The sequence below is a fragment of the Kryptolebias marmoratus genome, linkage group LG16 (genome assembly GCF_001649575.2).
Source record: "Kryptolebias marmoratus isolate JLee-2015 linkage group LG16, ASM164957v2, whole genome shotgun sequence".
NCBI classification, from domain to species: Eukaryota; Metazoa; Chordata; class Actinopteri; order Cyprinodontiformes; family Rivulidae; genus Kryptolebias; species Kryptolebias marmoratus.
In genome coordinates, this window is record NC_051445.1 from 20,847,914 (window position 1) to 20,869,221 (window position 21,308).

Here is a 21,308-nt window from a genome sequence, read left to right on the forward strand (position 1 = left end):
TGGTGTTTGAATAAAGAAGCAGGGGAATTCGAACGTTTGGAAGAAATTAGGAGTTCCTCTGTACTTTCCAAGACTCTAACAGTAAATGTTTTGTCCCTCTCAGTCCCATTATCGCTTTCTCTATTTAAAGATTCTCATGTTTTCATCATGCACATCTTTGTTCACGCTCGTGTTTCCTCTGACTTCTGCATCTGCTCTTTTGTTTCCTTCTTTTTTTTTTCAAACTTACGCAATAATAAAGCTTTATTTCCATCATCGCATATCCGTTGTTTATTTTCTCAGTCTCCTATCCTTTTCTTTCTCGTGTCTTTTTTTTCCCTGCATCTTGCTGTTTGGTTATCCGGCAGACCCTGGTGGGTTTATCTGGTTGATGTTGCGTTTAGTAGAAAAAGCTTCTGAAAGAAATGGGGAGCAATGAATGTGAATACAAAAACCAGAACAAGAAGCGTTTTCTTCTCTTGTTGTAAAAAATAAAAATCTGACTGAACTCTGTGAACCAAATAAATAAATAAATAGGAATGGAGCTTTCAACATTTTAATAGATCACTGAAATTTGTTATTTAGATGCCCAAACCGGCACTTTGATATCGTTTACGGTTTTTGTATAACCACAGTTTAGGTTTTATGGTTTTTACAGCCTTTACTACAGAACGTTAAACTGAGAGTTGGTCACACACTTTTGTGGAGGAGCAGTCGGTACGCCGTGGCAAACAATTCTAACTTTCCCTTTAAAGGAATAATTCAGAGCTTTCCAAGTGGGGTTCTGTGGAAAAGCTATAAACAATATCCCACCTGTTGCAGATAGCTCTTTTGATAGCTTAGGTTTGGAGAAACAGGTTATTTCGGTCAGAATAAAACTTTACTTTTTTTTAACAGGTTGTTCAAAGAACTACAGTATCTAACTGTGGGAGCACTTCGGTGCTGTGAGAATGCGTGAAGCTGTAAAAAAAAATGTGAAAAATATAATTCCAACAATATGCAATGAAATGAACACTGACGGTGCATCTTGTCCTATCTAAAAGTGTGCATTACCTAATGCTAATCGCTGAAATGCCAACTGTTTTGTAGATTTTAGGCGGTGGTAAAATTTTGCACACATGCAACAGTATAAACCAGATTTACAAAACCCAATAATATTTATTAAAGAAAACAGGATTTCAACATATGCAGCACTAATGAAATAATTTTTTATTAGTTTTTATATTAATTATTTAACTGTATATTTAATTATGCATCTCTGTGCTGCAATACCTTCTGCACCCCTTCTTCCCAGGACCTTGACAACAGGTGAAATGTCGTTTGTTCGTAACCTTTTACCATTTAAAACCTGTTTAGTCACCAGTAAACCTAAATCATGTCTTGTGAAACACCGGATGTTTCTTAAGCCAAACCTTTTTGTTGTGAAGCTACATCAACACACATGGAAATGATTTATGCGGGTGGAAATACCGTTTCTGTACCACATCTCCTTTACAGGGCTTGAAAGTCTTTCACTTAACCAGAGGCGGGCACCATTCACGCTCAGTTCAAACAGCCAACAATAATTAGTTTTCATCCTGTTTTTGCCCATAACAAGAAATATGCTGCAAACTCCACCTCGTTGTGTGGAAAGGAAGATTTGTTCTTGTTTTATGTTTTTGATGGAGTATAAGATGAGTGAGGAAGAAGAGAAAAGTCTCTTGTGTTTTTGTTTGGGGTTGCAGATTTTCTCCAGGAGTTTTTCTTTTACATGGCGCAAAAACTAGACAAAAAAAACTGAACTAAAATAACAGATTTGCCACCGATGATCCGCAGCAGGTTGTCTGACAGCTTCTGTCAGTTTTTGATTTTTTTTTTTTTTTTTTTTCTGAGAAAAGCAAACAGCCGTGGTTGCAAAAATCTGATCTGTGTTTCACAACTTTTTCTTGTTTTTTGTCTGAAGCACTTCTTGCGGTTAGAGGGTTGCCACAGTCTAAGTGCTGGGACACAAAAACTCATGGGTAGTTGGAAACACTATCCCTTGTCACAAAGCCTCAGAGACATCTCAGTCTGAAACTGAACATGTTTTTGCAGTTTAAAAAAAAGGAGATGAAATTAGAGTAATTTAAAGTGTTTTTCTACTTGTATGAAGCGTGATGTCACTTTAACTGACGGCTTTTATGATTTTTCTGCTCCATAACTTTATTGTGGGAGATTTTCCTGTTTAATTTGGGGTCACGCCTTTGTGACCTTAAATTCTGCTCGTGTTTCAAACATTTTGTTATGCAGGACCAGCTGAGGAATGTTCATTTTCCTACTTTTCACTGCACTCAGTTGGAAGAAAGTATGAGAACTGTACATCCACATCTTTAAATCAAGGTTTTAGCTTTTATAGTCTGTGATGAGCTCAGCTTTATCTCACTGTTTGTGTAAGGAGTGACTTCTGCTGCTGCTCGACTTCCTGAAAGCTAAACAGCTGCAGCGCACGGCCAGAGAAACATCTGCTCGCCTTTTTACCACCCTTTAATAGTATTTGGTCTAACAAGAACACTGTTGATGTGAGATAATAAAACAGACACATGTAGGCAGCCTTGACGGGCTCCTTTGAAATATTTTCAGCCATTATGTGCAGCAGAACCTCTGGTCCAGCCATGATTCTGCTGCCTCCTAGTGACGAACAATAAATGTACACAAGCATTAAGGTGACACTTCACATTTGTTCTGCCAAAAGGTTATGAACAATTAATATCTCACCTGTTGCAGACAACATATGGCTCTTTGACTGATCTCACTTTAGAGAAATAGAGTTTAATTTTGGCCAGACTGACAAGCTTGTTATATAGTGCCGCCATTTTGAGGGACCTAAAGCATGTATATTATGTGAGCTCCAGCTGTAGAAAAAGTCTAAAAGGTGTGCCATTTACACCTGTTCCTGCTGGCATTGATGATAAAGATGTACATGATAAACAGACCCCTCAGCCCAAAAAGCAGACAGAAAGGAGGGAACCGGTGACCCTAACACCTGCAGGACTTAGAGCATTCTAAAACCAATGAGAAATATGTTTCTGTCCGCTGTCATCCCTTCATCCCAAATAAATGTTTGGTCTAATGAAGAAAATGTAGTGTCCCGTATAAACTGCTGCACAGACTGATCAGAAAAGATGTGAAGCTCAAACATATGTTCGAAAACTGTTGTTGTGTCACTGTAGGGTTAGAGGTTTGGCATTTTATTGCTGTGTGGGTCAGCTGATGCACTTTATTGGCCATCCCTTGGACACATTAAAGCCAATAAAGCTGAGCTTGTACCATCTTTTAGAACCAGTTCTTACTTTTGATATAACAGCTTGTCCATCGCTGAATATTTTTTACAAATTTCTTTATATTTAATGAATATATCTCAATGGTGCTTCAGTTAAGCAGCGATAGAGGTTGTTCTGCTCATTAGTATTTGTCGTATACTTCTGTAGAACGATGTAAAGGGTTATCAGTGCTCATAGAGATGGCAGCGATTCACTTTGGTCTTAGCTGCGTTCAGACTAGCCATTAGCTCATTAATCAGATCAGAATTAAACCATTTCTCCAAACTGAGTTTATTGAACAGGTCATCTACAGGTAAGATATTAACTTCCAGAGAACAACACCTGAAACTATTCCTTTTATCCTCACAGACAAACAGTTTTAGGCATACTTTATTGATTATGTGAAAACTTAACACAAATGGGGCAAAACTAAAAAGAATTTAACTTTTTACTTTAAACAGGCAAATAAATAAAGTCACCCTTTTATCAAATCCAAACAAGAATGGCGTGTCTGCATTTCTAGTGTCAGCACTGAGCGAACGTTAAACCTTCAATGTGACACTCCTTTATGGAGTCGGGAGAAAATGGGGCGCATGTCTTCTTTTTGGTGCAAAGCTACACAAAAACACAGTTTATTTTCTAAATGAAGATAATTTCTGGAAGGATTCTGTTCTTGCAACTTCAAAAGCCAAGTTACTCTAAAAACTTTGTGGTTTTCACCCACCCTGACTGCAACCCGCCGTCAGAAAGAGCGAATCAGCAGCAACGTGTTCCATCAGCTGAGACGCCAAGCGCTCCGTTTGGTTAATATTTATATTGAGATGCCGCGGACAGAGCGAGCTAAGCCAAGACGGAGTAATTACTGCACACGATCCACGTGACAGCCGCACGGATCAAGAGCAATGAGTAAATATCCACTCAAGGCCACAGTGAGTGAGAGGAGAGGCTTCAACAAGCACATGTGCTACAACTCATCAAATTTCTTGTACGTCTCTGAAATATTTACATATTTTAAGTCTTCCCTCCGTCTCTCTGACGTGTGCACTTTAGAAACAATCATTCCCAGTCTCTTCACTTAGCCGCAGGGAGAGAAGCTGTAGATGTAGAAGCATTTTGTACGACGCAAGCCTGAGATACGAGTACACAATTAACACAAAAGGCCAAGCTTGACTAGTGAGACGCACGGCCACTTTTTTTGTTATGGTCTCCAGTCTCCCACTTGTCTTGAGTTTTTAACAATATGTCTGTGTGGGTGGCCAAAGTAAAACATTTTAAATGGCAGGAGCAGGAATGTGACACAAAGCAGACAACGCAGGACTGTATTTAGCATCTTTAAATGGGTAAAAATGTGCAACATAAACCGTTACTTGTCACAAAAATTGCTATTTTTTTTCTTTTGTTTAAATAGCAGTTAAATGATTTGTTTGTCAGCAAGGTGGATGTCGGAGATGATTTTAGTAGGAGCGGATGGCTGGAGGAACATGAGCGCAGTCCTGCTCGTTCAGAGAGCTGTCGATAACAGGACGGTACTTCAGCGCCACCTGTGATTGGTCAGAAGAGGAAAGCATGTTAGACATTACTCATGGTGGGGACATTTAAAGTTGACTGCGGCTCTTAGAGCAGATGTTACCTTTCCAGTTTTGGGGTCGACGTATGACAGAGTGTGTTTTCTCCAGTGCTGATCGAAGGTCTTCTTCTGCTGACCCTCCAGGGGCTTGGAGTAGTCGTACTCGTCGACGCGATCCTGCAACCAAGAGGAGAAGCTGTCAGAGAGCAGACTGGCTGGAAAGGTGAGGGACATGTTTGTTCAGATGCCGCAAGTGTCAAGCCAGACTGTTTGGAAAATACAGGTTAGGAGGTAAAGAAATAATTAGTGATGAAGATAATCTAAATTATTTGTGCTATTAGAGAAACAAAATGGAGGGGAAAAAAACTCATATAGAGCTGTGGCCCGACTTTTACCAAACACTCCCAGACGTGAGCACATCACCTCCATTTTATTTTCTCTCCAATGGCAATTTTAGAACTGACTTTAAACTTTAATTGTTTACTTTTAAAACTCTTGACAGTCTTTCCGCTACCTTATTTATGCGATCTAGTAGCTTTCTGTGAGTATGAGAGGACATCTTTACTGTTTGTCCCTGAGTTTAACTCTTTTATGCATGAATTATGATACCTTCAGCCAGGATTTTTTTTCCCAAACTGTTTTTATATTTCTGAGGGCATAATAAAAATGGTGGGGGGAAAAAAACTGTAAGAATTTTATTTCTGTTTTCTTAAATTCATCTTGAATTTCAGAAACATTTGTTGCACTTGCAGTGGATGGTCGTATATTGCATGATGCACTAGTGTGCACTTTAGTGGTCTATGCACAGTTATAACATAAAGTGCCACACATGTACAAGAAAATGGCTTTTAAATAGCTGTCCACTGCAGTGACCACTATGCATGACAGGGCTAAGTACAAACGTTGGGATGACTGGGCCTTTTGGGTCGCTGCACCCAGACTGTGAAGCCAACTATCTCAGGACTTGCACTCTTATCACTGATCTGGCCCTTTTAAAATCTAATCTTAAAACCTTTTTATTCAGCCAGACTTTTAATACCTAGTGGCGCTCTGGCATTTCTGTATTTTTATTGATTGTTTTTAACGTTTCTGTTGTGTGCACTGTTTGGCTCCATCAATAAATGTTGATTGACTGATAAACAGAGAGACTTGTAGATGAAACAAAACATGCAAATGAATGAGTCCAACTAACTTTGAAGTCCTCCCTGGCGTGGGCTCCCCTGCTCTCCTTTCTTTGTTCGGCTGCATTGATGGTTTGGACGGCGTTCAGCAACAGGTTCTGCAGCTCCAACGATTCCACCAAGTCTGTGTTCCACACAATACCTGAAGGAGGAGGAGGAGGAGGAGGAAAAACAACCAACAACACGTGAATTCAAATGCAACTTTGTGCACTTACATATACATAACTGGACTAGGACAAGAAAAAGAAACCTAAGTGCGGTACCTCTGTCAAAGGTCTTGATGTTCTCCATGCTCTGGTAGACGTCGTCCATCTTATCACATCCCTCTTTGAGAACAGAACCGGTCCGGAACACAGCAGCATGGTTCTGCATGGTCTGAATAAATAAAAGGAGAAGTTAGTTTTGATTTTCCAATAAAATGCCCCCTAGTTGTTATAGTCTTGTTCCAAATCATCTGCAGCCTAAAAGAACCCCAGTCTGACCATTAGTGTGTTTGTGTTCACCTTCTGCATGTTGAGTCGGATCTCAGAGGTTCTCAGACTTCCATTAGCAAACCTCAGCTTATCCAGGTTGGCCACGGACTCTTCTCCAGCACTGGGCTTCAGAGGGGTGAGTTTCTCTCCTAAAAATGGGTTAAAAAGTGTTAAATCTCATGTCAGATGTGAAGCAGCATGAGAAGCCTGAACCCACACACTGAGCTCAGATATAATAAACTGTTATCAAAACAAAAACAAACATCACCTCAGGATTGTTGTCTTATCAAAGTATACAACTGTTTCTTTTATATATAAAGATAATATAATTCTCTCCTGATGTTATTATTGAAAGGGGTCTTCACCAGGCTTGTGCAGATCAGTAATAGTCAGGGCGCAGGCTCTCCCGAACACCACCAGGTCCAGCAGGGAGTTAGCACCCAGCCTGTTGGCACCGTGAACGCTGGCAGAAGCTGCCTCACCGCAGGCGTACAGGCCGGGCACCACCTTGTCCTTACCGTTGGTGTGATCAATCACCTGGTGTGGAGAAAATGTTTAACACGTTTTCTGGGAATAAGTTGGTAGTGAGTGAGGCGCTGCGTGTGTGTGATTAAATGCTGTACCTGCCCCTTGTAGTTTGTGGGTATTCCTCCCATGTTGTAATGAACTGTTGGTAAGACGGGGATGGGCTCTTTAGTGACGTCGACTCCGGCGAAGATCATGGCCGTCTCTGAGATCCCAGGCAGCCTCGAGGCCAGCTGCTGGGGGGGCAGGTGGTGGAGCTGCAGGTGCACGTGGTCCTTCTCTGGGCCGACGCCCCTGAGGGAAGGGAGACAGTGCAGACGTTCAGCATCTCATTCAGACATTCAGCGACACACAGGAACAGGGTTTGATTGTACCTGCCCTCTCTGATCTCTATGGTCATGGAGCGGGACACCACGTCCCGGGAGGCCAGGTCTTTGGCGTTGGGGGCGTAACGCTCCATGAAGCGCTCCCCCTCGCTGTTGATCAGGATTCCTCCCTCACCGCGACAGCCCTCTGTAATCAGGCAGCCGGCTCCATAGATCCCTGGAAAGATCACCATGTTAAAAAGACATCCTGTCAGCTAAAATACAACTCAGCTGTTTCCAGTCATAAGAACCCAACTCTGAGATGTAGTCTTGTTTTCATTGTCGCAACACAAGCTGAATTCAGAATGAGACGTTGCATAATTCCTCTTTGTTACAAAGGGCATCAAACAGAGAAACAGATCCAAGTATTAAACACTGAGCAGTAAAGGTACAGCAGCAGTTATGCAATAAACTAGAAAGGTTGTTGTTGAAGTAACTTCATAGGAATTCAATATATTGTTCATGTAACTACATATCTAACTCTGAAACATAAGTTCATCAACATTAACATAAAACCGAAGCTCATAGAATAAGAGAAACAAATATAATCCTGTGCTTCATAGAACAATAGTGATAGGCACATTTATCCCAAAACTTGCACAGTTTTATACCCAAAAAATTCAGACAAATGTGTTGGATAGAACTCTAAAACTCTGACAATATTCCTACTGCAGAGGCTGGACTGCAACCTTTGAGCAGAAGGTGTGTAATCATCAGCCAGTCACAGCACAGAGGCAGAATATAAAACAAATCAGACTGCATTTAGGTTTCTGCTTCATTAAAGAACACCCTGATCATTTCGAATGATGTTGTTCCAATTAGTGAACAAGGTTTTAATTTACTGCTTTGTTATGCAAGTTTAAATGTTAAATATAAAAACATTAAACAGCCTTTAGGAAATCTAAACATCTCCTTCCAAGTATGCATTCGAAAGCTGAAAAGCAACCGTCTTTCAAAACGACTCATTCAGATGCCATAAATAGTTTCATTTTCTCACCAGTGGGGTGAAACTGCACAAACTCCAGATCCTGGCAGGGCAGGCCGGCTCTGGTCACCATGGCTGTTCCGTCTCCTGTGCTTGTGTGGGCAGATGTGCAGCTGAAATAAGTTCTTCCATAACCCCTGGAAGAAAATAATACTCATTTCTCAACCTTTATCCAGTTCTAGCGAGACGTATGACGAATTTTGTCATAATCATCTTCTTTTGATCGAGCTAAAACTGAATGCCTGTCCTACCCAGTGGCAATGATGGTGTTCTGGGCTCGGATGCGGTGAATAGACCCATCCTCCATGCAGAGAGCGATCACTCCTTTACACACTCCGTCGTCCATCAACAAGTCCAGGGCAAAGTACTCCACAAAGTAACTGGTGTCGTAGCGAAGGGACTGAGGAGAAACAGGAGGATCGATGAGTGAAATGCAGCCAAGTGATGGTTAAAGAGAAGCATGACCTTCAACTCAAGGCAGGAAGTAAAGAAGAATATGTGCTTACCCTTCCGTAAAGCGTATGCAGCAGTGAGTGCCCTGTCCTGTCTGCCACGCAGCAGCAGCGATGGGCCTGGCCTCCCTTTCCATACTTGAGACTCTGACCTCCAAAAGCTCTTTGGTAGATCTTCCCATCTTCAGTGCGGCTGAATGGCATGCCAAAGTTCTCCAGCTGAAAATAAAAAGAGCAAGATGAGCTCCTAATTTAGTACTGAGACTCTTATCTTATTTCAACATAAAAAGTAGCCAAAAAAAAGCTAAAAAAGCAACCAGTGTACACTTTGACACGTCTGTGTGAGTGATCCTACCTCCACTACGGCTGCAGGAGCCTGCTCCGTCATGTAATGGATAGCATCTTGGTCTCCGAGCCAATCAGATCCCTTCACCGTGTCATAGAAATGCCACCGCCAGTCATCTTCCTCCATGTTACCAAGAGCTGCATTGATCCCTCCCTACGAAACCAGAGAATATTAAAAGATTCAACAAAACTGAAAAGTCACAACACTACTGTTGCATACGTGTAAAACATGACATTTGTGTAACAAGTTATAATGAGCTGAATGAAAAAGTAATTAATACAGAAGAACAGCTGTGCTACAAATATGACTGGTCTCGGATGAAGAGGATGTTGCTCTACCTGTGCAGCGACAGTATGTGACCTGGTGGGGAAGAGCTTGGTGACACATGCAGTGTTGAAACCAGCCTCCGACAGACCGAAAGCAGCCCGAAGTCCTGCTCCTCCGGCTCCTACAACCACTGCATCAAACTCATGATCCACAACTGGATACTGGGTGGAGATCTGATAACAATCACAGACAGACAGAAGGTATTGTAATTAACAAAAACAAAACAGCAGTCCACCATAAGCATCACACAATGAGGCCTAACAGGGCTGATGTTAAGATGTCAAACAGTGACTAGAACTCACATCATCTGATACTTTGGCACTTTTCTTCTTGCCATAAATGGAGAAGTGGAAGTTCCTGGAACCTTGAACTGCAGCAGCAGGGACCTGACAGAGAAACCAAACGAAAAATTTCCACATGTGGGTTAACGTGAAACACACTGAAGGCAGCACACCAACAGAGAACATACTATAACTATATACTGTAATGTTGATTCAAACACTGAGAACACCTGAGACGGGTTCATAGACAAATTCTTTCTTTGTGAAAATGAATTTTAAGAAAATCTTTGGTTGTGATCTTAAATCTGTGGTCTACAGTCCTTCAATGTGACAGGCTCACTGACAGCTGGAGCAGCAATTTCGCATTAAAAGACGACCTACGGCAAATATCATGCAGCGTTACTGCTACTGTGATCGATGTCTTTTTTCGGAGCGCGTCCCCACACCCCCCCCCTTCCCCATCCTCCCCCCTCTCTTTTAAGAGTCCAAATATAAGAGTTTGAGCGTGAACATCAACACCTAAATTCCTTTTACTGTTGGATGATATTTAGGTCAGAGTTTTGCTTTGACAATAAATCGTACAGTCTGGCATTCATCCTCCAGTGTGACAGGAGCTACTATCAAGATTTTGAGTCCTTTATGCACAGCGTGAGCTGGTTTTTACAAAGTGGATTTAAACCATTTGAAGTCACCTTTTTAAAGCTTTCTTTATCTAAGGTACAAATAAAAAACTTGTTCCTTGTTTAGAAGAAAACCTTAACATCTTTGATAAAAATTATTTGATATATTGTTTACTATAATCACGTAATTACAAATATCTAAGATATACCATTGTTACATTTATCATAAGAAACCACTGATTTATGAAGCAGTTTTTTTTTAATCATTTTTAACAGATGCACACTGTCTGACATTAAACGATCAAACTTTCAGGTGGAAGTAAAACATTATGAGAATGTAAGAAGTTTATATTATAAAAAAAGAGAATTGTGTACTTTGTGAAATCAACAAAATGCTCCATTTCCTTTAATACTACCGAACAATTGTTTTGAGATCTTTTACATGCTGCTTAAACAAACCTAAACTACATCAATGGCACTGAAAAACGTCTTATAAAATCATGCTCTGATTACGTTTAAAAAAGTCAGAGAAGGAGAAAGATTGTCCACAAGTTTTCAATATTTATCTTCAAATGAAGTTTAAAACAAATTACATTATTGGCAGGACTGTTGTCATTCTGTCTTTACTTTCACCTTCTTGTCACTAGGTAGCTGTTTATGTACCTTTCTCATCAGCAGCTACTTTGCATCTGAACCATCAACACTTATTTTTTTTAAAAAATCATTGTTTTAATCTGACAAAAGCAAGGAACTTCAATGTCTACTCACCAAGAAGTATTATTATTCATATATTTTATCAGTAAACTACAATCTATGATCTGTGTTCGATTTGCTGGTCTTTGTTTTCTTTAAATAATCACCATAGTGTAAAATGACATTAAATGTGTTGAGTGCATCAGCAGCTAATATATTTTCCTACTAGATAACTGGTTATAACTCTTTAAAAACGATAGAAAAGAGTTTTTATAAACACACGCCAAAAAACATAAAATGAAATAAACAAAGTGGGCATAAAGATATATTTGTGTTTTGTTAGCTGGAGCAGTAAAACAGCCTTTCTGCATAGTGTCACATTGAGACACCCTCTATTATGCTACATAACAGGTTACGCAAACTAGATTCCACTGCTTATACAATTTACTGTCAGTGCGAAAAAAAGGGCATCATTTACAAACATAATTTAAGCACATAACGAAAATATAAAACTACTACAGAAGGTTTATTAGTTAAGTAGCTGATACTTACTGCTTTTGCTCGGGAAAGCACCCTCTTGGAGAGCAGTCGGGACGCAGCGCGAACAGTCGCCATGTTGTCTATGTGGAACTGTTGTGGGGGAAGAGATATGATGCAGGACCGGACTAAACCACTTTTATAAAGAGGGGGGCAGGTTTCAATTTACACCTAATATTTTTTAGTTAAAATATATTCCTGTGTTTTTAATAATAAAAGCTAAACTAAAACTGTAATTAATTTACAATAAATAAAAATCCATCTCATTTATGACTTAAATAAATAATTCTCTGTGTGGTCATTTTTATTAGCTAACCTCTGCAGATGTGTGGACTGCAGAAAGCCATCAGGATATGTAGGAACGAATGTATCACGATTGTAGGAACAAGTGCACAAGTGACCTAGACATTTCATTCAAGGTGAGATACAGCTGGATACATTTACCAGTAATGCAATGACACAATTATGTAATGTAATAGTTGTCACTCCCTACTTGTTTTCATACAAAAAGATGTGGCCGGCACAGTCTGCCAAGCTAAAAGACAGCTAGCATGCTAGTTGAAGCTAGCCTTGTTTATGTTCTGAGCTGTCAAAACCTCCAGGCATCTGTCATGATACAGACTGCTTTGTGATTATCGCAGACATTGATAAATGTTAATGTGCTAACTCATAACGACTCGGGTTGTTTTATTGTGTATTAACAACACAATGATTGCAAGTTTTTGAAGAATAAAAGTGTCAGTTTTAACACAATCTAATCTTAGTAATCTACAGTATGAGTGGAGAGGACACATTTGCATTTGTTTTGTTCTTTTCTAAGTCTCATACAAATCTATCCCCATTGCGGAAAATCTAATTTCATTTAAAGGTTTTGTTTGCTCATCCCTTAAGGCACTTGTCATTGCTGTAAGATTGTGGGAACTGTATAAAAAGGCACTGTTGTTGCAGTTCTTCATCCAAGTGGTTCTCTGTTTGTTTGTCTGTTTACCACCTTTATTTTCTCTGTTAGTGTCCTGGCCAAGACAAACACCTCAGGACATCACAAATTACTATCTGTACATGCAAAACAAAACGTTTCACACAAAACCAATGTCAGAGACACTAAAACTTTACTTATCACAAACTTAAAAAGCAGCGAACCTAATACTCATTAAATTGTTGGAGCTGATAAAGCCTTTGATAATGTGTAGATGCAACAGCAGGTAAGTGGAAATTAGAGATTGATCTTTCTAAATTAAAGAGATTGTTAATATATGAAACAAATACAAGTGGCACCAGAATTGATCCCTTATCAGACAGACCAGAACTAATCAGTCTTTTCTTTAATTTTGTGTGATCCACTGTGTCAGAGGCCTCAGAGAGGTCAGTAAAAACTATCTGTGTGTGTGTTTACAGCAGCTTCCATGAACAATTTGAATGATCCCCCCAGATGGAACATCCAGCCTGACCCTGGAGGGAGGGAGGGGGCTGCCGGGGATGGTAACCAGTGGAACTACGCCCTGCTGGTCCCCATGCTGGGACTGGCTGCCTTTCGTAAGTTACTCACCGTAAGATACGTCAAGAAGAGTTTACTCACCTTGGTCTTCAGAGCAATTCTGACCCTATTCCTTAAGATTGTCCTCATTTTTTGTCTTCTGTTGTCCCCTCAGGATGGATCTGGACTCGGGAATCTCAGACAGAGATCCAGAGGGTTAAAGCCCAGTATGACAAAGATGTGTCCACGATAAAAAGTGAGATGGAGGCACGTTTCCGGGACACGCTGATAGAGAGCCGCAGGGCAGTGGCCGCGCTGGAGCTGGATCTGGAGAAGGAGAGGCAGAGGGTGAAAGGCTACCAGCAGGCTCTGGTCTCACACACTCAGCATCTCATACAGGAACGGAAACAGCTGGACAAGGTAAAGGTTCACAGGGCTTTTCTTTCTCCTCTTTTTGCTTATCTGGCTGCCACTTTAACCATGCCCTCAACTTTTTATTCTTGTGTAACTTCTGTCGTTGTCTTTAAAAGGAGCGAGAGGCGTTGACCGACGAGAAGCAGAGGTTGGTGAAATCCGGCGCAGCGGGGGCTGCGCTGCACGACGCCCTGGACAAAGAAAAGGGCTGGTACCAGCGGGCCATGGCCGCTCTGAAAGAGCTGGAGGGGATGCTCGTCGAGCGGCAGAACGCCTACTGCTCCGTCATCCAACCTCGAGAGCAGCGGCTGGAGATGGAGAAGAACATCCTGCTGAAGGTGGTCAAGGATCCCGCCGTGGCAGAGCTGGACCTCGAGTCGGACCTGAGGGACATTTTTAAGAGAGACAAGCACTGCGCTGATCTGCTAAACATGGACAAGAGGAAGAACGGCAGCCTGATGTGGGTTTACCTCAAGTACTGGCAGCTGCAGATCACGGTGCAGAAACACAAAAGGGCTGAGGAAGCCATATCAGACGGGAGAATTCAGAGTCATCCAAAGTGACAAAAAGCAAACATTAACTTTTTTTTGGTTTGGAAGCTGTTGGGTGTATGCGGGAATAAAACTTCTTGTATTTTTCATCTATGTAATTATCTTCATCCAATAGGAAAGTTATGCAAACATCTGAGAGGTAATCTTATCCAGTCGATGCTCAGAATCTTTTATTGTCCGTTACGCAATCTCAGAGTTTAAGGAACATCATGAACATAAAATATTAACTTAAAGTAAGAATTGGTAGCTTTAAATGAACTGTGTGCTAAGTTAAGATGCACTAGAACACATGCAGAGCTGATGTTTTAGATTTAAAAAAAAACTATTTACCTCTCAACTCCTTAAAGATGCACAAAATATAGTTATTTTTTTATTCCTTTTTGTTTTGGATATAAATTCAGGTCACTTGTAAAACTGCTCTTTTTGTGTCATATTTTGTGGGAAAGCACTGAGTTTTTTGAGGACACTACAAACATATTTAAAATGTTGAAATAAAAACGCCATCTAGATGAATCTGTTGACACTATATAAGGATTTTTTTTTTAATGTATTTTTAAACTTTTGTTTTTGTGGAATGTGCTGAATTGATGAGCTTTTCTGGGAGATATTTATTATATATTTACACCAGAGGGAGCTAGTTTCACATCACCAGCCCTTTTGACTCTGATCCATTTCTGATGAGGGATTTTTCTCTACAGAAGAAGATAATAATGTAAAATAAAGCGATTGAAACAAAAATGGCACAAAACACTAGAGTGCTCGGGTCGTTTGAAATTCAATGTAACATGAAGAGAATTTATTCAAATCATTTATCTTTGTTCATCAGGCCTGTTTGTGCTGTTAGGTTTCTGGTTTCAACTCTGGGGTGAATAGTGCTGGATTTAATGTTAAACATTCATGTGTAATAATAACAGCAACCTTTTTAAACACAATGATTCTAAAGCTTCATAAAGTGATCAAATAAAGAGATAACAAGCAATCTGTGAGACATGATATGGAATTAGTGTAATATTTACAGTTTTATTATACATTTTGCAACATATTTAATTCTGTTGAATATAATAATGTCTTATTTTGATTATGCTGTAAATATCATATGAGATTTATATGCAGAAAATCCATCCTTTCTTTTAACCCGCTTCTGTTTGGTTAATATTGTTGCGTGTAAATGACAAAAACAGATGCTCCAGAATGGCAGTTCTGCTTCACTCCCTCTTCTGTACCCGATGGGGGGCGTCCCTCAGGGGGGACATCAGACCCGTGGCTCTGAAGTTCTCTCTGATTGGTTTAACATTTCCTTCGCGTCTCTCTGCCTCAGGGCTTCCCTTCCTCAGGGCGACAAACTCTTCTGTGCCGACAGCCGTGGCTCGTTGGGTTGTGCTGTAGGAGGGGAGCTGGTGCTCCGTCAGGACTCCCCTCTCTCTGCCCAGGGTTAGCGTCTGCATGGGGCTCCTGAGGACCACGAAGTGGGCCACCTGCTGCTGCTTGTAACTCTCTCTGCGAACGCTGTTGGTCTCTGACAGTGTCAGCCTGAAACACGTTAAACAGCAGTGGTGTTTTTATCATAGGTTTTCATCAAACCCTACATTTCTGTGAAAGTCCAGGAGTTAACGATGCTTTTAGTTTGGACTTCTAGTGCAAATTCAACTGTTTCCTGCTGATAATTGCCCACCGCTGAAAGGCGAAAGCCAGGTGGTAATGTTTTTGCTCAGGTTTGTGTGTTTATGTGCCTGTTAGCAAAATGTCTCACAACCCACTGGATACATATTAATGAGACTCGCAGAGAGTAACCATTGGTTGAGATTGTGATTTTGTGTCAGTCATGAACGTTCATTCATGTTTCGTACTACTGTTTGTTTGTTATTTAGTTTCATTGTGAGTTTTGGTATTTTAGTGATGTTCTTGTACCACTAGATGTCCTCTATCGTAGTCCTTATTTCTAGCTCCACCTGCTTCCCATTAGTAATTAGCACACCTGATGTCACTTACTAATCGCCACTGTCTGTATATAAACCACTTGGTTTGTTCCTCCCTCTTTATTGAATCCTCTGTTTCATGCATGCACCTTGAGTGTTTATCAGTCTTGTGGTTCTGCTGCCTTTGAGTTCCTGTACGAAGTAATAGATTTACTTTATCGTCATCTCCTCTCCCCTGTGCCTGCATTTGGGTCCTGCTGCAACCACCATCGTTCGTGACACTTCAGGTTTCTTGCCATATTTAGACAATGTTTCACCAACTCATCTAACAGTCCACACAACAAGCGGAAGAGCCTACCTGTACTGTGGTCTTGTTTCGAGGACCAGGTTTATCCAGCAGGCGTGGTAGCTCTCCTTCTTCCACTGATTGTCCTCCTGAAGCTCACTGCAGGAGTTCACCAGGTAGGAGCCTCCTCTGCTCACACAGTGCATGGTGTGTGTGTGTGTGTGGAGACGCCTGTAACTCTCTTGGCTAATTAAACTCGACTCAAGCGGTCTAAAATTCAAAGAAAAAGAGCAGGACAAGCTAACAGGTCGACACTGATGCGTGCCTGTGTATCATCTGCTCTGGGATGAGTTTGCCTGTGCTGCGTGATGTCTTAAATGTCCAGTCTTGGTTCTATTTATAGTCCTCTGTCTCACATTGTGGTGTGTTTAGTGAATGCCCCCCCTCCAGCTTTCTGCAGGTTGGTTTTCATCTGAAAGGGAACTTTAACTCTTTCCGTGACGCAAGCCAAATGGATGAATCATCATTAAAACTGAACGTGAGCCTCTGTGACTTCGTGCATCGGGGCTGGTAACAATGTCAGATGTTCAGTTTCCTTTTTGTTTTCAACACGGAGTCTATATTTAAACTGTTTATGAGTGATAGGACATGGAAAGAAACTCTCTGTGGAATATTTTAAATGGATTAAAAAAAGCTGAATCTATCAAACTCCAAAGTAAATGAGCAAGTGGAAACAAATCTTGTTGAAACTCCTGAACTATTTGGGATTTCTGACCTATCTTTGCCACAGCTGATGTGTATTTGATCTGTGAATGTCAACTTCAATAATTCACAACATATTCTCTCACAGCGGGGAGTGAATCTAAATCAGTGTGATGTTTGATATGCTGGACTCCATTCAACAAAAACAGTCTGATCTGCGACTCTGGAGTCAGCTGACTCTTAAGCATGTTGCCGTGGTAACGCTGGCGCACATTTAGAAACAAACTAACCATCTTCCACGTCAGTATGGTATTAAATGTCTTAAGAAGACTCGCTCCGTGTAGTTACTCTAACCGAAGAGTTTATTTTACCAACAGAGTTCTGCTCTTCATCCTACACTCAGGAAAACGAAACCACTCAAAAATTTAAACAGAAAATCTACACAAAAACTAGTTTCTGGTCATTATTCACTGTGCTACTAGCATGAAAACAGCATTTTAACCCAGTTTGGTGACTCAAATCAGAGGCATTAACAGGTTAAAACAAATCCACACAGTGTTTGTTGTCTCATTTATTAGATTTGTTATCGTTCACATATGATATATTGTTCCTCTTACAGAAAAAAAACAGTAAAAAAGAGAAAACACAGCATCTGTTTTTTTGTCACTGTACAGAAATAAGAGACACGTGATAGATTTTCTTTACTTTCACTTCTAACAGAGCTTCTAATCCCTTTGAATGTATTTTGCTTGGGAAAGTCTGACACACAGACATGTTTCGTCTCTTTGAGAAAGAGAAATATGTTCACATGTAGAAAACTCCACCAACTCTATCAGTAGTTGAACCAGGAGGGCCTTTTCCTCGCCCGCTCCACTATCCTCTTGTCTTTGTCCTGCTCTCTCGGCATTTCACCCTCATACAGGACGACAGTCTCCACGGCCGGGGCCCTCAGCGGGCCCCCTTCCATTTCTCTGATCTTCTCACGAATCAGGCCGGTCTCCTTGCAAACCTTGGCGTAACAGAAGCCACACAGGATGTGCTTCTGCTTCAGGTGGCCACACTCTGGACACGGCTCGATGTTGAGCTGAGAAACAGCAAAACTATGTAAATAAATTATTTTCATATCCAGTATGTTAGTCAGTTCAGGCTTGCAGGATTTTATGACTACTGTTAATTTATAACAATGAAGAGTTGCCATTTAAACGGTTGGTGCTTTTGAAAACATTAAAATCCAAGTTGATGTTTTTATTTTTAAATGCAACAAATAAAAACTTGTATTCCTCTTTTTAGTGTTACTAAGTTCTAAAACAAACAAACAAACACACACAAAAAAAAAATTCTGTCCAGCTAACGATTTCTGTGAAACTGAGCTGATGAATGAGTTTTATACTTATTTTAGTGTAAGAACATTAGGAACGCAGTAAGGATGCTTATTTTTTTTTTAATATTTTCTTCTCTTTTGCCAAGTAAATGAATGTAAAAAGTCCTGCTTTTTACTGGTTAACTCTCAAAAGATTTGCAATAAATAACTTGGATAGTAAAAATACCATCATGGTAAAAAGTAAATACAGTATCTTTAAACATTATGGCTTTAATATTAGGAATCATAAAAAGTTTTATTACTGGAACATCATGAAGGGGTTGTGTTTTTCCTCAGGATTATTCTGTCAGAATCTGACATGTCTACTGAGATAAAAGCTAAGTGATGAAACTGGGACTTAATAGAAAGATTTAAAACTGTAAATCAAATGAAATGTTTTTTTTTCCCTTTCTCATATGTTCTCTTTAATGTTTTTTTAATCTATTTTTAATTAATAGATTTCTTCTGAAAATACTGGAATTTTGCTAATAAACTTCATTTTGATGTTTTCTGCTCTTCTTTTCTGTAAAAATCTGACATTGATGAACCTTAATCTTGGAGTTCACCTCTCATCTCTTTGGAAATTGTTCTGAGCTCTTTGGTTACCCTTTGTATGATCAGTCTCCTAAACTTGTCATCCGTTTTCCTCTTGTGACCATGCCCATGGAGGTTGGCCACAAACTTCTGAATAATCTGAGCAGCTGTAGTCAGAGGAACATCCAGCTGTTTGGAGACGGTCTTGTCTGCCTTGTAGTCTTTACCTTTAACATGCAGCTCAATCTTTTTCTCTATAAGCTCCTGAGACAACTCCGTCCATACCTTGCTGTGCTCCATGTTCAAACAGCCCTGTGACTACCCGTCACCCTTTAAACGGGCAGATTGACTACAAGACTGAAGACCCTGCGATGCTGACTACAGGACACACCTTAGTTTAACACTTCCCTGTGGTCAAATTATTTTCATATTTTTTCCTAGGAGTACCATCCTTTTTGTAGTTGATTTTTTTTTTAGTTAATTCAGGGACCTTTGTAGGTTTTCTTTAATTCAATGCAAAGGTACAGACAATTTTATCCATGCATACCTGTGTTTCTCTCCAGCTCTGTTCTAAAGATAAACATACAGGGCAAAAGTAAAAGACTATAAGACACAGAGTACCTTCACTTTTATAAGTTTGTTTTCAGATCTCCTCCTGGTGCGGTTGACCTCGATGGTGCGTCTCTTCTTGGGTACGGCCATCCACAGGATGCTGTCCAGGAGACCCGGGTTCTGCTCCTGGTTCTGCTCCTGGTTCTGCTCCTCCTCCAGCTGATGCTCCTGGTCGATCCGAGGCAGGAGGCTGGAGCCACTCACGGCCAGAGCTGGAGCTACACAAAGTCAGAGACGCAACTTTACCTCCAGTCCGACACAAATTACCTCACAGCTGACAACAAACGCCACAGTGGCTTACAGTTTTGATGGAATTGGGACACATTGAGGTAAATAGTATGACTTGAAATGAATCTATTTAAGCTCCAGTGATTAAACTCACCCGGTTGTGTCGGGTCCAGTCCAGCCGCCTGCAAAAGTCTGCTTTCAATCCGTGACAAGGAGCGCCTCAGGCTGTGAACCAGAGCCGCTAAATTCATCATTTTTGTTATTTCAACTCTGTTCTCCTTCCAACATGCCCAACTACAGCCTCACGGTCACGCAGGTTTATGACGTCAATAAGCGGCGACAGCAAACTGTTCTTCTCCTCCTCCTCCGAGGACAAACAAGGGTTTGACCCGTGGCTGCCATCTGGTGGCGGGAAAATGTAAGTCTCCCAAAGCTGATCCGTCAAGAAGAATCGCAAAAATGTTCATATTTCATTTTCAACGTGAAAACAAAATGTAAAACATATTTCAATATATAAATATTGTGTAAGCCGCAGCTAAAACTGTCATTCAGATTGGAAACATAACCTGAAACCGTTTTTTCTCAGACATGTTAGATATACGATTTTGTTTATTTACATATTTACTTATTGGAGAGTCATCATAAAGTATATCTACCGTACTCCTAAAAAAACTTTATTCACAATAAAGGAACAAACATGCATCCAGTTAAAAACACCTAGTGACAGAGTAAATACACAGTTAAACAATGTAATATAAATATAATCAGATAACAGGAGACAACAACAAAAGAAAGAAAAAAAAAACAAGTCAGCGGGTAGCCACAAAAAGCAGAAACACATAAATAATAATAAACTTTCCAGGCAGACAGCTTACAGAAACACATATTACAGTTTTTCTGCTTTCTACTTCTAAAAGGATTTGAAGGTACTATTATTATGTGTAATATATGCATCATACACTTTGTAAAAACAGCAAAAATGGGCTTTTGTCCAGAGAATTGGCACTTGTGCAAAAATGTGGGCACTGTAGTAATGGCTAAATAAATTGTAATTTCTTCCATTTTTAAAATTATATTATTAAAAATCCCTAACATGTTTAAATGAAATAATTAAAATTCTTGTGTCAAAAAATTTGGAAACGATATCTGTATAGACAATGCCAAAAGATGAGGTACAGTTTCAGGAGTAAGAAAGAAAAAGGTGCAATTTATGTCAATATTCATATTCTATTTACTTAGAAAAATATTTGACTTTGGTAAACGGCATGTAACACTTTTAAATGGTACCACTTGAATTTTATTTATTGTAAAATATTTGTGTGGCAACATTTAAACCTTAACACAAATAATTTTAACAAACTTGTTCCCATATGTTTTGTTACAGCATCATTCAAAAACAAATATTTTCTGTTATGCCTCTGATTGGATGAAGAATAACAAAATTGTCCTACAAACAGTATCAGCTGGAAGAACTAAAATAGCATCTGTTTGATGAAACTCATCTTTATGCAGCAACACTGAACCATAACCGGAGCACATTCCTCAGGAGGGACAGAAAAGATAAAACAACAATCAAACTCATCATAAGCCATAAAAACCTGATTAAACTTCATTTCATGTTT

At 40.1% G+C, this 21,308-nt stretch overlaps 4 protein-coding genes across 5 annotated transcripts; 1 reads left to right on the forward strand and 3 right to left on the reverse strand.

Moving 5' to 3' along the window:
- Window positions 1–3,529: 3,529 nt before the first annotated feature.
- Window positions 3,530–11,713, reverse strand: sdha (succinate dehydrogenase complex, subunit A, flavoprotein (Fp)). Its single transcript, XM_017410010.3, has 15 exons — window positions 11,625–11,713; window positions 9,781–9,864; window positions 9,490–9,651; window positions 9,161–9,304; window positions 8,860–9,024; window positions 8,605–8,753; window positions 8,366–8,490; window positions 7,378–7,546; window positions 7,102–7,297; window positions 6,844–7,015; window positions 6,509–6,627; window positions 6,269–6,380; window positions 6,017–6,147; window positions 4,888–5,001; window positions 3,530–4,798 (listed from the first exon to the last, which is right to left on the reverse strand). The coding sequence occupies exons 1-15, from the start codon at window positions 11,685–11,687 to the stop codon at window positions 4,712–4,714; spliced, it is 1,992 nt and encodes a 663-aa protein (XP_017265499.1). The 5' UTR covers window positions 11,688–11,713; the 3' UTR covers window positions 3,530–4,711.
- A 232-nt stretch (window positions 11,714–11,945) lies between these two features.
- LOC108232301 (coiled-coil domain-containing protein 127) lies at window positions 11,946–15,023 on the forward strand. 2 transcript variants are annotated; one of them, XM_017410012.3, is made up of 4 exons: window positions 11,946–12,028; window positions 13,005–13,142; window positions 13,259–13,503; window positions 13,614–15,023. In XM_017410012.3, exons 2-4 carry the CDS (start codon window positions 13,013–13,015, stop codon window positions 14,058–14,060), a joined length of 822 nt encoding a protein of 273 aa, XP_017265501.1. In that variant the 5' UTR covers window positions 11,946–12,028; window positions 13,005–13,012; the 3' UTR covers window positions 14,061–15,023. The 2 variants fall into 2 exon arrangements, with proteins under 2 accessions (XP_017265501.1, XP_037836001.1); XM_037980073.1 differs by having other exon boundaries at window positions 12,010–12,028; window positions 13,039–13,142.
- zmp:0000000930 (telethonin) lies at window positions 14,566–16,603 on the reverse strand. The gene is made up of 2 exons (XM_017409914.3): window positions 16,323–16,603; window positions 14,566–15,578 (listed from the first exon to the last, which is right to left on the reverse strand). Exons 1-2 carry the CDS (start codon window positions 16,454–16,456, stop codon window positions 15,254–15,256), a joined length of 459 nt encoding a protein of 152 aa, XP_017265403.1. The 5' UTR covers window positions 16,457–16,603; the 3' UTR covers window positions 14,566–15,253.
- Window positions 16,604–17,505: 902 nt separating this feature from the next.
- Window positions 17,506–20,020, reverse strand: mrpl32 (mitochondrial ribosomal protein L32). Its single transcript, XM_017409854.3, has 3 exons — window positions 19,841–20,020; window positions 19,468–19,676; window positions 17,506–18,036 (listed from the first exon to the last, which is right to left on the reverse strand). Exons 1-3 carry the CDS (start codon window positions 19,938–19,940, stop codon window positions 17,785–17,787), a joined length of 561 nt encoding a protein of 186 aa, XP_017265343.1. The 5' UTR covers window positions 19,941–20,020; the 3' UTR covers window positions 17,506–17,784.
- Window positions 20,021–21,308: the final 1,288 nt, after the last annotated feature.